General features: G+C 39.6%; 1 protein-coding gene and 1 long non-coding RNA gene across 8 annotated transcripts in view; one reads left to right on the forward strand and one right to left on the reverse strand.

Moving 5' to 3' along the window:
* Positions 1 to 18,461, forward strand: part of PIGN (phosphatidylinositol glycan anchor biosynthesis class N) — a 165,545-nt gene that overhangs the window by 113,832 nt on the left and 33,252 nt on the right. For 4 of the 6 annotated variants that reach the window (XM_075921388.1, XM_075921392.1, XM_075921391.1 and 1 more), the window contains 4 exons: positions 4,324 to 4,432; positions 9,049 to 9,151; positions 13,740 to 13,842; positions 15,986 to 16,072. In XM_075921388.1, the coding sequence (XP_075777503.1) occupies positions 4,324 to 4,432; positions 9,049 to 9,151; positions 13,740 to 13,842; positions 15,986 to 16,072 (402 nt within the window). The remainder of the gene's footprint in view (positions 1 to 4,323; positions 4,433 to 9,048; positions 9,152 to 13,739; positions 13,843 to 15,985; positions 16,073 to 18,461) is intronic. The other 2 variants (XM_075921390.1, XM_075921393.1) reach the window with 1 other exon arrangement.
* LOC142827196 (uncharacterized) overlaps positions 1 to 18,461 on the reverse strand; it is a 92,318-nt gene that overhangs the window by 15,936 nt on the left and 57,921 nt on the right. The gene's annotated exons all lie outside the window — the stretch shown is intronic.

Genomic DNA, 18,461 nt, shown 5'->3' on the forward strand with positions numbered 1-18,461 from the left:
CAAAGGACCACATCCAGGTACAATTTTTACCCCCCTTCTGTGCCTCTCGACTCCAGCGGGTCAAGCCAGGGCCGGTCCCTCAATTCCTAGGAAAGACGAATACAAGGTGGGCATCCCCATGGAACTTCGGGAGATCAAACACCTAACCTGACCAGCAGATAGATGGTAGATTGACGCTCAGAGTAAATGCACTGCTGGACCCATCTTTATACCCCTAGGGGCCTGTATCCTCTTTCTTATCTAAGATGTACTGGTCTGTTTTTGTGGCGCCAGTTCTTACAAGCAAGTTTCAACTTAATTTACACTTGCAAGAGAGATAACTAAATTGTGAGTACTGGACATTTTTTTACTGGGCAGGAGATTCCTCCCCCCGCGGACGGCTGTGTGTTCGTATCAATATGGATTTCAGTCAAGGGCACTCCTCGGCAGCCTCTTGGTTAGCAATTGACATATCTCTGTTTACAGCCATTCAGGGTCACTGAGCTGGCATATCCGGGCTTCCTGTTCAAGGCTTTTACTGCTCTGTGTGCCCTGTATGCTCCAGGCAAGCAAAAATGGATGTTACGGGGGGGGGTTCCTGTCTGGCTACAGCAGCATGGATTTTGGATGAGGAGTCCACTGGTGAACTGCTTGACCTTTTGTCAGCTAAGATCTTTAGGGAGGGGAGACAGGCAGGCTTTGGTGGCCCACTTCTCTACTTCAGCAGGAAAGATCCATGTGGAGGCTTGTTGCCATCTCTGTCAATAGGTTTCTAGGAGAAGCTGCTATCAGCATTTTCTTCAGTTTGGCAGTCGGAGTCTCAAGGTATGCAAAATCAGTGACAACATGCATTTTATCTGCTGCAGCAACCCACTCTTTTCCTCTGCCAGCACAGTAATTCTCTAAGATAGACCCGTTGTTACACTTTTAAGTCCTATTCATGTACTGACTTCAGTTTTACACTTAATTCCCTGTTTGACACAATTCACTGTTTATTTGAGCTATAAAATACTAATTATTCCCCTGTAGTCTATAAAGATAACAATTGCAAACCAAGGTTTGCTGCTGATGGCATTAGCCTAGAAATTGCATTTTAGTTGCATTTTGTTCAGTATAGAGAGTAGGGTATCATCCTTTTTAAATATGGTTTTGTGTTTTAAAAAAATCAATAATCATAAGACTTCAAGAATGGGAAAAAATGTGAGATACTTATTGCCAACTGTACAGTATTTACTGAATCTCTTAACATTCTCTCATTGAAGTACATATTAGTTTAAGTTAACTGCAGAGGTATGTAGAAACCAATGTAGTACATGAAGCTGTTTTGTCTGTTTGTTACTAACATGAAGGTCAGTTATGGCTTCTAAAAGACTTGAGTTTCATGTGGATGTGAAGGTATCACATTCCCTAGGAAATGGCTAACTTATTAATCTCGTTTCACAGATGGGGAAAATAAGGAAGAATGACTTGACTAAGGTCACAATGAAAGTCATTTGTCAGTGCTAAGATTAGAACACTGGAGTTCTTGGCTATCAGTTTTAGGCATAATCCATGCTATCTTTCACACCATTCTCTTGTCTTGGGCTATAAATCATGTTGGTTGCTTAACAAGTGAACTGCCTCAATTGCTGACTATAAGGGGCATTGAAAGCAGTAGCTCAGCTATTACTTTCTATATCCCTGAATTGGTCTGGTGTCCTTTCAAAATCTAAGACTTGTGGCTGTATTTTTTACAGACCACAAAGGCCAACCCTGGGCAGCTTTAGGGACTGGTATCATGAATAACCTGTGAGCTTTAGGAAAAACTAAGAAAATTTTTCAACTCAAGCTAGGTTGACCATACATTCCATTTTTGGCCAAAATAGTCCCTTTTTAAGCTCTGTGCTGGCCTTCCTGACTTCTTCTTTTGTCAAAAAAAAATGGATATGTGTTCCATTTGCTCTTGTAAACTTGGTCATTTGGCAAGAGAAAACAAGAAAAATGCCCACTTCTGTCAGAAAAGTAGGATGTGATGGAATGTGTATGTGGGAGGAGGAGCAATGATGCCAGTCCTGCACTGGGGGAGGCATGGTTTGGTCAGGAGACAGGTAGGGCTTGGATGAGCAGTGATGCCAGTCCCATGTGGAATGGGGGACAGGACTTGGGCGAGCAGTGTGAGGAGGCGTATGTGGTTCAGACAAGCAGCTAGCCAGCCAATTGTTAGGAAGAGAGCTTGGCCTAGCCTCATTCAGGGTGTGTCTAGACTACAGGGTTTCTTCAAAAAAAAACTTTTCCTGAATCTAGACTACCACCGCGTTCTGTCAACAGTAAATCAAAAGAACGTGGTGGTTTTGTCGACAGCGGTAAACCTCATTCTACGAGGAATAATGCTTTTTTCGAAAGTCATCTTTAGAAAAAAGGCACTATTGCATGAAAACAGGGCTTTTTCAAAAGAGAGCGTCTATATTCTCTTTCGAAAAAGTGAGCCACTTTTTCAAAAAATCTTCTTGTTGTCTAGACGCTCTTTTTCTAAAGAGGCTTTTTTGAAAGATATTTTTGAAAAAGCCTCTTTTGAAAGAGGCTTGTAGTCTAGACGTACCCTCAGTGTCCCATTTTCCCTTTGAAAAATATAGTCATCTTAAATCTAGCTCAGGGTTTACATTTTCAAAGTTGTCTTCACATATACTGGAAATTTTTTTTTTTAAATGAAAGCTGCAACCAACCTGAATGTTTTTATGTCTGTAGAATTAAGTGTTCCCAGAAGTTGGCGCTAATACCACTTTGGCAGGTTTACTAGCTTGCTCAGGTCACCCACAGGGATGTGAAGGGTACTCTATGGGGAATCACTTACTGGGTGTGATTTGATTTCACTGGTGGACACATCATAACTTAAAGGCAGGCAGAGCCCTATAGCACCACATTTTTTTCCAACCTGAACAAAAATAATAAAGGGAAGGGGAGTGACCAGGCTGCTCTAAATCCTGCAAATGTTTTCCAATATATGCATGCTTGACTGAGCAGATCCTCTGAGCTTTTGGAGGTTTACTGCTTACTACTAACCAGTACTGGTGTATGCAGAAATATCTTGTGTGTATTCTTATGGTCTGATTTTAAAAAATGATAAAAGTAAATAGGTCCTACAGATTTTCTGCACTTTTGAACATCAAGCCACAAAACCACCCTATTATGAAGCATGCAACTTTTGCAGTTACCACTAGATGTCACTGTGTGTGGCATGTGAATGGTAGGTATTTAAAGAGTACATAAAAAAGGGAACAATTAGCAGTATTGTGGTGTAATAATTAAGAGCTCTCTTCCACTCGTCTTGATATCATTTAAATCTTCACATTGTTTGTAGTGTGCCTAGCAATGTGTTGCTGAATGTGATTTTGCCTTTTAATACTACCACAGTATTGCTACTATATACTTTTAATTCTAGTTGAAATTATCTTTTTGATTCATTGTTGGCTCGCTCCAAAGTAACACAGCCACCTTTAGTTAGGTCATGGAGGCGTTTTCTTGTGTTATTTTTTAGCTGTCTACAGCAAATCAAAGGACACCAACCTTTAAGAATAGCCAGTTCAAGAAATTAACCTCTTGTAAACTTGTAGTTTCTTTTCCCTTTGCATTGCCCACTCTGATTTTTGCTGGTAGTGCTTATTTCAAAAGTGGGTGGGTGGGTTGGGGGGGGAGGGCATTAAATAGATTAGTAGATTAAAATTGAATTCTACATTCAGCACTGCGGGGCTTTCCCACCTACTTTTATATCTTTTTATATAAACTCAAGTACAACTAAATGTCAGATGGGGAAAATGCTGGCTTGGTAGACTTTGAATGCAAGAGATAAGAAGAGCTATTTTTCTTGTAACTAAAATGAAAGTCCAAGATTTATAGGATACAAGTAAGAACAAATATTAGGGAGTCATTAGAACTGAATATAAAACAATGTGCTGAATAATTTTGCTTGAATATGTATTTCTCTGGTTTATAAAGATGTAAGAACACAGATTGTTCTTTTATAGATTGTGATTTTAAAATGTTATATTTAAATGTCTTCCTCTCATAGGCTGTGTCTAGACAGCAGGGTTTTTAAAAAAAAACTAGCCTTTTTTCTGAAAAGTACTGATTGTAGTCTAGATGCTATTTTTCGAAAGAAGCTTTTTCAAAAGTATATTTCGAAAAAGCCTCTTTCGAAAGAGGCTTGCAGTCTAGACGTAGCCATACAATCCCTCCTTCCTTCTCTTATAATAACTGAGGCAGTTACATGAGTATGAAACAACAGTTTATATATTCTTCATTTAATTTAGGGGAACCCACCAGATTAACTGTCTGTCTGTCTTAGTCTGATTTTTTTTTCCTTTTTAGATGCTGAGCATAGCACTTTCAACATATGTTGTGAACAGTACCCACAGCAGTCTTCATCATAAGAAGGGTCTGCCTTTAATTAATCAAATCATTAGTTGGACAACACTAGGTAAGGAGAGCTTCTATCCGGATCCAGTTTACGGATAACTTTCAGGAAAAGGAAAAGAATTTCCCTCCCCGATCTTTGCATTAGTTCTTTTTTTTTTTCATTTAACTTTGCACACTTTTCTAAATTGTTTTTTTTAATTAATTTTAATGTGCCATCTACTATATATATATGAAAGAATCTGTCTGTTCAAGAACTCCTCTTAAATGGTAAGAGCTAGAACCACCAAATTTAGTACACTGCTTCCTCCTATCATAACTTACAGTAAGGTCAGGGTTTGAGTACGCCAGAAAAATTGGATGAACCTGGAATGGGATTGCTGCTGATAAAAGCATACAGAAAAGATCAGATCACCAGATAGGTGAAAGGTCCTGGCTGGGGGCACTCCCCCCCGCATCTGGGACTGCCTCAGCCCCAAGCCTCCAGCCCTTAGCACTCTTTAGGGAAGGCAAGTGAACTGAAGCTTCCCCCCTCCCTAATTCATATGGGAACACGGCTGGCTGTTCCCCTCTGTTACCAAGTGAGGGGAAAGTGCACTGTTTGCTGCATTCCTTACCCTGGCTGGAGCATAGACGAACCTGAACCTGCCCTACCTAGGGGGACACACACACGCACACGCATGCACGCATTCACTCATGCACTCACTCCCCCAGCTGTGTGGAGCAACATTTCTCACCTGGCCCCAAGCTGCTGTAGGACTCTCTTCTAACATTAAAAGACCATGAATGGTAGTAATCACAGGAAATGAGCAAAATGGGAACAAGGTGCCATGCTTACTTCCTTACTGCATACTGAACCCATCATCCCCAACCCCACCCCGGAGCAATGATTTAAATGAAGCATGTACATTTTAATTTTATTTTCCAAAACCCAAAAATTGAGTTGAGGATCCAAGCAACACTGGGTAAATCTTCTAGTACTTTAAATGTATGTAGCTCTGTTCAGCCTACAAAAATAGTCCATGCTCAAAATCTAGGTCTGTTTTTATTTTAAAAATGGGTCAGTTTTTCCTGAGAAATATGAAATAGTAAAATGTTGTATAAAAATGGCCCATGTTTAAATTCATGATGAAATGTGAAAAACTTTGAGTTGAGTAATTTTTATTTTATGAAATTGTTCAAGGCTCTAGTATGCCTTTTTTTAAATTAATTACACAGATGCTTTGCTTTTCCCTGGCTACAAGAAAAAATAAATTTAAGACAGACCACATTCCAAAAAAGTTAATAAAGCAAAGTGAGATAATGTCCTTTCAGGAAAAGAGTTTGCATCAGCTGGGGTTTCAAGTTTTAGAGTAACATAACAGCAAAGAAAAATGAGTGCCTCCATGAATGAGTGGTAGAACTATTGAGAGTTGCTTCAGAAAATATTTGTGGTCTGATAATAGTCTATGTTAAACATCCATTAAATGTTTAATATCATGGAAGGAGAAAAAACATAGAACTCTATGGGTTTTCATATGATGCTAATATTAAAAATTTAATTTACCCTAAGCAGTTGTATTTGTCTTTGATACTCTGATATATAGTAACATGAAACTATCTGTTTTTCCATAATAAAAGTAATCTCTGTAGTAATCTCTCAGTGGATTTTAGGTATTTGCAGAGACTGACTCAAAAATTATCTTTATCCATGACTAGTAATTTAGGAGTGTAAGGATTTGTTTCAGAAGTAAATATAACCCATTTAAGGCTTGATAGAAATATTCTGCTAAAACTCAAAAACAAAAATGTAACCTTAATTCATTACTAGAATGTTGTCTTTTGTTATCTGGTTACTTGATGTTTTATATGCTGCATGAATCTTTATATTGGTGAATTTGCTTTTCTTAGGGTACATCTACACAGCAACATACTGTGTAACGTACTGAATAACTGATATCAATCCAAAATAACATAGTGAGCATCTACACTATAAGCCATTATTTTGAAATAATGTCAAGTTGGAGGACTTCTTACTCCGACTCCTGTAACCCTCATTTCATGAGGATTAAGAGAAGTTGAAGAAAGAGTGTTCTTCCTTCAACTTCCTGCTGTGTAGACAGTGCCAAAAGCCAAATTGAGCTATTTTGACTTAAGCTATGCAATTGATTAATTCAACTTTAGCCCTGCTGTGTAGTCATACACAATGTCAATTTTAACAATCATGCTTCTGTCTGAGCATTTTGTACCTAATAATCTACAGTAAAATTCAAGATTACAGTAATTCCTCATTTAACACTATAGATAGGTTTCAGAAAATGATCGTGTTAAGTGAAAACATTTTATGCGGGGTCAGTTTTCCCATTGAAAATAATTGAAAAGGTGGGGGTTGCGTTTCAACCAGTGGTGTCTGTTGGGACTGAGACATAGGGTTGGGGGGAGAAAGGGGACTGGGTTACAGCATGGAGGGGAGGTGTTTGGCTCTGGGGAAGGGAAGGAGAGGAGAGGGGGATTGGGTTGGCAGTATGCCCCTGTGACGGGTCTGCCAGGACCCACACTGCGTCTGGCGAGGGTGGGGTCGCCAGGGAATGGCGTGGCGAGCAATGAACCCTCTGCCACTTTGCAGGGAGACAGGGGAAGCCCCGCGCAGCCACCGGTGACAGGCCTGCTGGGGAAACCAGCCGCTGGCCTGCAAGCGAGGGTGGAGGAGAGGGGGCAAGGTGTTCAGTGAGGGGGAGTCAGCGGGGAATGGCGCAGTAAGCGGCGAAACCTCCATCGCTTTGCAGGGAGGCAGGGGAAGCCCCACGCAGCCGCCGGCAATGTGCCAGCTGGGGAAATCATGTTATTCCAGGGACGGTCGTGTAATTCAAAAAAGTTCCCTACAAAAAAAATTGTGCTCTTGCGAAAACGTGTTAAGCGGGCACGTGTTAAATGAGGAATTACTATATTACAACAGAAACGTAACAGAGGAAATATGCTTTTCTTATTCTTTTCAGTTTGCCTTTGAGCATTTTATAGTACTATCATCTTGTTTTTCTTGTGTTTATAAGGTAGACTCCAATTCTGTAGACAATTTTTCTGTAGGCAGATCCCTACCAACGCAACAAACCATTGAGGTCATTGGAATCAACCTGTGTCAATTTCTGTGCAGGACTGGAATCCTAGCTAGGTTCATTTTTGTGTGTGTGAATTTTATTAACACTAGCAAGTGAAAGAATAATATGAAATTGGAAACAAGTTAGAGGAGAGTAGGTGATTAGAATTACAAGGAAAGATGTGCTGAAAACTGCCTCCGCTCATGTGTCTAGCTTTTGAAGGGTGATGATCTGACAAAAAATAAAATTACTTGTACAAAAATTCTTCCATATCCTGCACCATAGATGTATTGAATATTTCAGCAGAACCATAATAATGTGAATAATCCACATTCCTGAGCAGTGTAGTTAAACTGATGTAAGTCCCTGTGCAGACAGCACTATATTGAAAGAAAAATTCTTTTGTTGACCACTTACAGAGGGGTGCATTATGTATTCCAATGGGAGGCATTTTTTTGGCATAGATAGCCGACATAGACAGATTTGAGAGTCAAACTGTTCCTATTTGTTTTCATGGTTCTTCATTGGGTTTTTTTCCTCTTTGCCGGACAATGGCTGGGTACTTGAATCCAATCTCTTTTGATTCAGGATGTAGGTAGTGAAGGTCTACCTCCCCAACCAGAAGAGATTGGATTTAAGTGCTTAGTCTTTGTCCAGTCAACATGTGCTGAAGCTGCTCCACAATTACAATTTTCTATATGTACATTCATAACCATACCCCATATACTGATCTCATGACTGCTATAGCTTCAGTGCATTACAAGCTTTTCATAAAAGATCTTACTTGACATAATTTTCTAGTGCAATAACAGAATTCAGTCAATTGGTTTAACTGCTTATTCTGGGGTTTAAATTTTTTAGCTCTCCTTGTGGATGTATGGACAATCATTGTCACATGATGTATGATTAATACTAGACTTGGCTGCTTCAGAGATGTGATAAAAACATACTCTGCCAAACAGTCGGGAAAGGACTCTCTTCTAACATTAAAAGACCATGAATGGTAGTAATCACAGGAAATGTGCAAAATGGGAACAAGGTGCCATGCTTACTTCCTTACTGCCTGTCCTGATCTATAATGCCCCTTCTCTTCCTTTTTGCTCAGAGCCTGTCATAAGCAAGTTATGATGTAAATCTGAAAGTGGACTCAACACTTGATTGAAGAAAGTCACTTGTTTCACTTGTGAAATAATTTTGATATTAACCCAAGTCCCAAAAGGGAAAGGTTTGTTCATTACAACCACAAAAGCTTCTATAAGCATTCCTGGTTTTGCTCATTCAAGACTAAAATTGATAAATTGATGTTATTTACATATATAAAATGTTTTCAATAGCACTTCCAAAATTTGATAACATTTATTAACAATTAATATGGTAGAGAATATAGAGATATTTTAATAAAAGTTTAAAAATAAATAATTTAAGTGATACTTTTGTTAGATTGTAAATAATTTAACTCCAGAAAATGGCTCAGGGCAAACATAATCTGGCTTGAACCTCCATGCATAATATTTGCAAAGGTGTGACATTTTATCTTTGTAGTGTAAATAAGATAATACATCTCTTGTTCTTGTGGTAATGACATATAGTTCTCCATTTGTTACAGCCTCATCCTTGCTTGCGCCATTACTGAGTTCCACATTTTTCTTCCAGCGACTTCTTAGCATAATTCTCTCTTTGATGTCAACCTACTTACTCCTCAGCACAGGGTACTTGCTTTTTCATTTACAATTGGATGGTGTCTTATATATTAAACTAAAATATTTAAGTGTTGAATGGGGGGAGGGGAATAAGGGGAGTTATTGAATCGATGCATGTTCTTATAAAGGTGGAAAGTTTGTTCCCTAGTAAAACTCCACAGTCTGTTTTTTTTTAATGAACTATACAAAATGTCCCATAACTTTCCTCAATACATGCACCTTATTTCTCCAACACTCTTCAGGCAGTGAGTTGTAGGGCATGTATATGTACAGACTTGGACTGAAAAAACGAAATTGCTTCTAATTTACATCTTTTGATTTTTTTGGTGCAATAGACAGTCCTAAATTCTACAACTAGGAGTCAAAGGAACAAAAAACAAAGTTTGTGTAGTGTCATACCTCCCTCTGAAAGGGTGGGGTAGCAATGTTCCCCTCTAATCTTTTCCATCCATGTATGGATTTTTTCCATCCATATTTAAAATAATGTTTTCTATGTGCACGAAAGCATGTGCAAATATAGAAACAAAAGCCTAACTAGGTGCTCTGCTAATTAGCGGGGCAGCATATGAATCTCTCCTGAGCAGCAGCAGAAGTGCACACTTTATAGGGAACACTGCTGGGTGGTTATACCTTCTCACATGTAGAGGAAGTTGTGGCACATCCTCTGAACAACTCTGAATTGAAATGTGGTGTTAGCCTCTAGAGAATGAGGGTATGTTTGAACTATGGAGGCTAATGTAGGCATTCGAAGTTTCAAATGAAGCCCGGGATTTAAATATCCCGGGCTTCATTTGCATCTTCCCGGGCGACGCCATTTTTAAATGTCCCTTAGTCCGAACTCTGTGCCCGCGGCTACATGCGGCACGGAGTAGGTAGTTCAAATTAGGATTTCTGAATCGAACTACCGTTACTCTTCATGGAACGAATTGTACCGGTAGTTCGAATTAGCCTAATTCGAACTACCTACTCCGAGCCGCATGTAGCCGTGGGCACGGAGTTCGGACTAATGGACATTTAAAAATGGCGGTGCCCGGGAAGATGCAAATGAAGCCCGGGATATTTAAATCCCGGGCTTCATTTGCAACTTCGAATGCCTACATTAGCCTCCCTAGTTCGAACTAGGGGGCTAGTGTAGACATACCCTAAGGAAATAACTAAGGGTATGTCTAGACTACATGGCTCTGTCGACGGGGCCATGTAAACTAGTTTACCCGACATAGTCAATGAAGCAGGGATTTAAATAATCCCCGCTTCATTAAAATAAAAATGGCCGCCGCGCTGTGCCGACAATCAGCTGATCCAACACAGCGCGGCAGTCTAGACGCGGATCGGTCGACAAGGGAAGCCTTTGTCAACCGCTCCTGTAAACCTCGTTTCATGAGGCATAAGGGAGTGGTCGATGAAGGCTTCCCTTGTTGACCGATCCGCATCTAGACTGACGCACTGTACTGAATCAGCTGATTGTCGGCACAGCGTGGTGGCCATTTTTATTTTAATGAAGCAGGGATTATTTAAGTCCCCGTTTCATTGACTATGCCGGGTAAGCTAGTTTACATGGCTCCGTCGACGGAGCAATGTAGTCTAAACATACCCTTAGAGGCCAAGATTATGTCAGTCAATGCTCCTCCTGTTTCTTTCTCTTTGTCACCTAAAACCTGGATTTATGGAAGTGCTGAATCCAGTCTCTCTGTCATGGCTAAAAGTAGTGTGTCCTCAAGCAGAAAAAGGAATTTCCCTCTCCAAGTCACTTGGCATTCATGAGTAGCCAGGGCTTACATAGAGTATAGTGGGAACACACTCTCCCAAGGGGAAGTTTCCAGTGAAGTAAAATTTTTCCAAAGGGCTGATAGACCCTATTAAGAAAGTAGCCTGCATTATATTTAAAAGATGATTCTTCAGGGTCTCAGAACGAAGATAATCCTTTAGTGGCCAGTAATAAGGATCCCACATTTTTTTCTGTCTCACTGTCCTATTCAGAGCATACTTAATGGAGAATGGATTGCACCTAGCAAAAATGCTATAATCTTTCAGGCAAGTCTACATGGGGCTGTAAATGCTGAATAATTTCCCATGTGGACACTATTAGTCAGAAATACAAGTGATTAGCTGGGGAGTTTTTTCAGTATTAGCAGCTTCCCTCTGTTGGAAAGCTTTTAGGAATACCAAATTCTACAGTCCACTTTCCTCAGATCCCACTGAGGAGTCCACTAAGAAACTGCATCATCTGCTCAGGACACTCTCCACACAAGCACGGGAACAAATCAACGCACCCTTAGAGCCCCGACCGGGGTTATTCTATCTACTACCAAAGATCCACAAACCTGGAAATCCTGGACGCCCCATCATCTCAGGCATTGGCACTCTCACTGAAGGACTGTCTGGATATGTGGACTCTCTACACAGACCCTATGCCACCAGCACTCCCAGCTATCTCCGTGACACCACTGATTTCCTGAGAAAACTACAATGCATTAGTGATCTTCCAGAAAACACCATCCTAGCCACCATGGATGTAGAGGCTCTCTACACAAACATCCCACACATAGATGGAATACAAGCTGTCAGGAATGTATCCCTGGTGATGCCATAGCACAACTGGTGGCTAAGCTCTGTGACTTTATCCTCACATACAACTATTTCAGATTTGGTGACAATATATAGCTCCAAACCAGTGGCACCACTATGGGCACCCGCATGGCCCCACAATATGCCAACATTTTTATGGCTGACCTGGAACAACGCTTCCTCAGCTCTTGTCTACTAACGCCCCTTCTCTGCCTATACTACATTGATGACATATTCATCATCTGGACCCATGGGAAGGAGACTCTGGAAGAATTCCATCATGATTTCAACAGCTTCCACCCCACTATCAACCTCAGCCTAGACCAATCTATGCAAGAGATCCACTTCCCGGACACCACAGTGCAAATAAGTGACGGTCACATAAACATCATCCTATACCAGAAACCTACTGACCGCTATGCCTACCTTCATGCCTCCAACTTCCACAGATTAAAAGAGCCAGACATGTACCCAGAAGCCTCCTACTACAAGACAAGCCCAAGAAAGAAACCAACAGAATACCACTGGCCATCACCTACAGTCTTCAGCTAAAACCTCTCCAATGCATCATCAGTGATCTACAACCCATCCTGGACAATGATCCCTCACTTTCACAGGCCTTGGGAGGCAGGCCAGTCCTCGCCCACAGACAACCCGCCAACCTGAAGCAAATTCTCACCAGCAACTATACGCTGCACCACAATAACTCGAACTCAGGAACCAATCCATGCAACAAACCTTGGTGCCATCTCTGCACTCATATCTACACCAGTGACACCATCACAGGACCTAACCAGATCAGCCACACCATCACTGGTTCATTCACCTACACATCTACCAATATAATATATGCCATCATGTGCCAGCAATGCCCCTCTGCTACATACATCGGCCAAACTGGACTGTCCCTACGTAAAAGAATAAATGGATGCAAACAGATATTAGGAATGGCAATATGCAAAAACCTGTAGGAGAACACTTCAATATCCCTGGACGCACAGTAGCAGATTTAAAGGTAGCCATCCTGCAGCAAAAAAACTTCAAGACCAGACTTCAAAGAGAAACTGCAGAGCTACAGTTTATCTGCAAATTTGACACCATCAGTTTAGGATTAAACAAAGACTGTGAATGGCTAGCCAAGTACAAAAAGCAGTTTCTCCTCTTTTGGTGTTCACACCTCCATATCAGCTGCTAAAAGTGGGCCTCACCCTCCTTGACTGAATTAACCTTGTTATCTCTAGCCTGATTCTTGCCTGCATATTTATACCTGCCTCTGGAAATTTCCACTACATGCATCTGATTAAGTGGGTCTTTGCCCACGAAAGCTTATGCTCCAATACATCTGTTAATCTATAAGGTGCCACAGGACTCCTTGTCGCTTTTGCAGATCCAGACTAACATAGCTACCCCTCTGATACTTAGGAATAATGTTGGCAAATGTAGAATAAAGTATAAGCTAGAAATAGTTCTTGTATCCCTTGATGGAATTTCAATAATTCAGGGTGCTCAAAAACTCACACCCGTAAAGGATCAGACTGACTAGTTGGGGGCGGGAGTCAGCTTTTAAAACAGTTTAAACATTCTGGGGCCTTAGTGCACTAGTAGAAATAACATTCAAACCCTTCAAAAAAAGAACTACGTTTATTTATTTATGTTACTTCAATTTCTTTCTTAAGAAAATGTACACCAAAATTTGCCCATCTAAAACCCTGGACACTCTTTTCCTTTGACATACGTTTAAAAACATAATAACATAGAAGTAGCAAAACACAGTCTGTCCAAAACAAACTAATGTTTTTGTCACATCATACTGCACATCAGTTGATCTCCAGACAGTCAACCCAAGCATGTTTAATCTCCCTCCACACATTCCCCTCAGACAAATTCAAAGAGTTTTTTTCAATCTCTGACATATTGATCATATTCACGGAGAGTCAATCTTAATGAACATTTATTAGTAGTATAATTGAATATGTTATGCTTGTTATGATTTTATGTATATATTTAGTATTATTTTAATAATTGTATTTAGATATGAAGCTCTCTTTCCACTGGTATTGTCTGGTTTGATGTTTGCTTGGATATATATGGAAAAAGAAGCACTGCAGCACTATGGTGATTCACTAAAACCAAAGGTAACATTTCAAGATAGTTACATTTGATTTATTATCAAAAAATCTCCCAGCTGTTCCACTAGAAAATATGGTGTAATTGCCCAGTAATGGCTGTAGTTCCATTTCATTATGGTTTTTCTTCTAGCTACGCCAGATTTTTAAATATCTTTAACAGTTTTTATTGAATGGTTTGTAGCAAAGCTCGTGTACATAATCTGAATATGCAAAGCCTATATCAACTGCCCATCTCACAAGAAAACATGAAAGAGATTTATAAAATATATTTTATATATTCCTTATTAGAGCTATTTCTAAGAGCACAAGAAATCAATGTGACTGAAGGAGTATATTCTGTAAGTTAGAGATGGGACTTTGCCCATTGAGTTTAATACTAGTTCTAAATAAGTAGCGAAAGCCCTTCCTAGAATAAGCATACTGTTACTGTTTCAGATGGGAAAATCTAAATACAGTAAATAAAATGACTTGGCACAGAAGTGTTAGTGATGAAGTCTGAAAAAAAATAGTCATTTGATTTCTGAAATTACCCAAATGCGGTACCTACAGAGTCAATAATTTCTGCCTGCCTATCTTATCAGTTTGATCTTTTATTTCTGATCATGCAGACAGGGTTCCGCTAGCTGATTTCACACTAGCAAATTCTTGAATTTGCCTTGAGAAGGGATTTAACTATGTTTCAATGTAATTTTCTTGCCTTTGATATTTATTATGCCAGTGATGTTCTGAACCCATGATCACATTGCGATTCCTCTTTTAGTCTAGGCTGTTATTGTGCCCTCCAGTCTGTTAGAACCAAAATGTCTATTACAGAGATCTCCAGCCATTCGGAACTGGACAGGTGGTACAATATTATGCCCTCCCTACTTTCCTGGAACCCATCATCATTGATGACAATTATAGAGAATCACTGGCAAGTAGGCTTGGGAATTTGCCAAAATTACGTAGTGGAGAAACTACAGTTCTGAGCTTTCACTGCTCTTGTAGTTTATAGACAGTCAACCCAGAGGCATAGTGATACCATGTTGAGCTACAAACAACATAACAAATTTCAGAGATTAATAATGTGTAAGTCAGGGTGGAAGAATTGCAGCAGAAGTATTCACAAGTGCTGATCAGGCCATTACTGTATTTTTTTACCTCAGGAATGCAGTTTTAAAACTTCAGATACATTTATTGATACAAGACAGAGCATTATAATTGTAAATTGTGAATATTGTTGGTTTGCATAACTTAACAAATTGAGGCTTATGAATATCACATGCACCTGTTTCCTTAAATCTTAAATAGTAGAAATACAAGCACAGTGTGAAAGATGCACGGTTTTGGTTCTCCTTGTTTGACCATATGAATCAGCTGCCCAAGAAAAGAATATACGTAACCTTGAGACAGTGATTTGGTAGCATTATAATTTTTCCTTTTTTTGTGACCTTTGTCTTGCTTTTAGTGAGAAGAAATCTTTCATTTTATTTTTACAGTCTTAAAATAAAGCCAACAACAACAGTTCAAACATAACACCTCTTTAATGTTTGCCAAAATGTCCTGCATTTAGGAATCGGAGGTCTCTGTTGATATGCGACTATTTTAAGCAGTATGTGGTCTATAGTTCAGATCCACCACATTAGATGTTTCTATTTCCAATGAAAAGGAGTTCATTGTCCTCTTAAACTCTGAAGATAGTTTCTCCCCAGGTCAAGAGGTGTCATGTGGAGAGCAGAGTAGAGAAGCTGAAGTCTTTTAGTATCTCCTTTGACACCATGCCTCACCTGAGGATAATTGCAGTCTTTATAGTTGGAGATTTTATCTGTCTGTTTCTGTGAGCAGTGAAGATGTATTTTAAAAAAATAACAGTTACGACGGGGGGAAAGAAAAGGTAGCAAAATACTAAACCAAAGGTACGGGAATGGTTTCTTACCAAAGAAGGATTCTGAAGCTCCTCTGGGTTCATTTGATCATTCTACTTATGCAATATATCCCTGGCAGACTCATTAAGTATGAGAAAACTATAGGAAAAGTTTGCAGTTTTCATCAGAAATGTATCTGTTGTTGGGGAAGTGAGTTAATTCCTCCTTGAATCCATTAAAATATATCCTTAGTATCCAAGTGAGCCACTGACATGTATTGATTTTTTTTCTTGCTCTCTTCACAGCTTGCTGTTCTCGACTTCTCCTACACTATTGATATAACTCACTTTCGGCAGCTCCATCTGGATGACATCCGCAGGTCTTTTTTCTTTGTATCCTTTTGCCTGCTTTGGAAAGTGGTGATTATGACCCAGTAATTTAGATTCCAGTGAAAAGACTGGCCACTAGCACAAGGGTCAATTTCACAATGTACTGTACTTAGCACTCTTGGTGGATTATTGCTGAATTCATACACTAAGAGCCTCTTTTAAAGATTATCGGATTCAGGCCTTTGTTCAAAATACCAGGCTAATCTCTTCGTTGATCTGCTGATGTAAAAGCCAGTTCATACTGTGCCCACCTGGAACTCCATTCTTTGTCCCTTTAGAAATGCTCAGTTTCTTAGGATCATTATGATTAAAGTTGAACTTTATTCTCAGTGTAGCCTCTTTCCAAGTTTTTTATTGCATTGTACTGAAAGATGCCCTGATATACACATTAGCAAAAGGTTATACTAAATGATTCCTGCTTCTGTTTTATGGTAATATGTTAATATTAAGATATTCTAGGTCACAAATTCAGCCTTGTGAATGAGATAAGCAAACATCTAGATCTTTCAGATCGTAATTCAGAAAACTGACTTAACTCACATAGATAAACAGAAAATGTGGAAATTAGAGGTGCTTAATGACTTCTTTGTTTTGGTTTTCACCAAGAAGGTTGATGGTGATTGAACACCTAACATAGTGAATGCTAGTGAAAATGAGGTAGTTTTGAAAGTTAAAATAGGAAAGAACAAGATAAAAATTATTTAGACAAGTTAGATGTCTAAATCTAACCAGGGCCTGATTAAAAACCTCCAAGAATACTCTAGGAGCTTACTGAAGAGATATCTGAGCAATTCGTATTTTCTTTGAAAAGTTATGGAGAATGGGAGAGACTCCAAAAGACTGGAAAAGGGCAAATATAGTGCCCATCTATAGGGAGAGAAATAAGAACAACCCAGGAAACTACAGACCAGTCAGCTTAACTTCTATGTCAGGAAAGATAATGGAGCAAGTAATTAAGGAATCCATTTCAGAACATATGGAAAATAAATAATAAGGTGATAAGCAACCTCATGACTTTGAAAAGAACAAATCATGTCAAATCAATCTGATAGCTTTCTGTGATATGATAATAAGCCTTGTGAATAAGGGGAAAGCGGTAGATATGGTATACCTAGACTTTAGTAAAGCATTTGGTGCTGCATGGCCATTTGATTATCAAACTAGAGAAATACAACCTAGATGGGGGTATTATAAGATGAGTGCATAACTAGTTGGATAACCATTCCTAGAGAGAAGTTATCATTGGTTCACTGTCATGGTGGAAGGCATAAGTAGTGGGATTCCATGGGGATCGGTTTTGGGACTGCTGCTGTTCAATATCTTCATCAATTATTTAGATAATGGTAGTTATAAAGTTGGCAGATGTTATTACATGCGGAGAGGTTACTAGTGCTTTGGAGAATAGGATTATTGTACAAAATGATCTGGACAAACTAGAGAAATGGTCTGAGGTAAATAGGATGAATTTTAATAAGACAAATGCAAAGTACTCCACTTTATAATTCTGTAAATTCTTGCAGATAGGTGCGCACACACTGTTTTTGTGTCTGTTTCTGTTTGTGGGGGGTGATTGTTGTTTTTTTTAATAGCATTGGCTTGAAAATCCTTTCAAAAAATTCATAGCAGACTAACTAAACATTCCTAAAACTAAATTGTTCTAATAACAATTTCTTTTTTTATTGTGAAGGCTAGGTAGCTAGTGATATGATTGTCATTGGGCTGGAGGTAGATGAGGGAGATTTGGCAGTGAGCAGTGTTTGTCATTTAGACAGATTATGGGATTTTCTAGGAAGAGTTAGTGTTGGTTCATGGGGAAACAGGCTTGACTGGAGCTGAAGGAGGAGGCAGAAAGAAAATTTTTAGGATCTTACTGTGCTTTAATTCATAGGCACTAGTTTGAAGAGGGTAAATCAAAATCCTAGAGCATACAACCTTTGAATCCATAGAATGGCGAACCCTCCAAAAATGTAACCCATGGTCACACCATGAATTCCTTTGGAGCCATCCCCTGCAGTTGCTGGACCTGCACCTTGCTGCTAAAAGCCCCTGTCTTCCAGCTTGACCTGTTCAAACATAGTTTTGAGAGGAGTAAAACTACTCCTGACAGGTTTGGTCACAGAGACCTCATTGGAACTGTCACTTGGTTTGCTGAAATAGCAGTGAGCCTGCCTACCTGCCCTTCTGTGTGCCCCTCACCTATTTTGTCAGGCCCTCCAGCCTCCTCCAGCATGGACACAGAGTTAGGAGGACAGCCCTTTACAGTATAATATAGACGCTGAGATCAGATCATCTCTGGGAAAGGCTCAGCCAGATAAACTTGCCTCAGCGCCCAAATGCACAGCCTCAATGGGATCTGAACCACAGATAAATCCATCTTACGTTGAAGAAGTGG

This window comes from Pelodiscus sinensis, chromosome 2 (assembly GCF_049634645.1).
Source record: "Pelodiscus sinensis isolate JC-2024 chromosome 2, ASM4963464v1, whole genome shotgun sequence".
Classification (NCBI taxonomy): Eukaryota; Metazoa; Chordata; order Testudines; family Trionychidae; genus Pelodiscus; species Pelodiscus sinensis.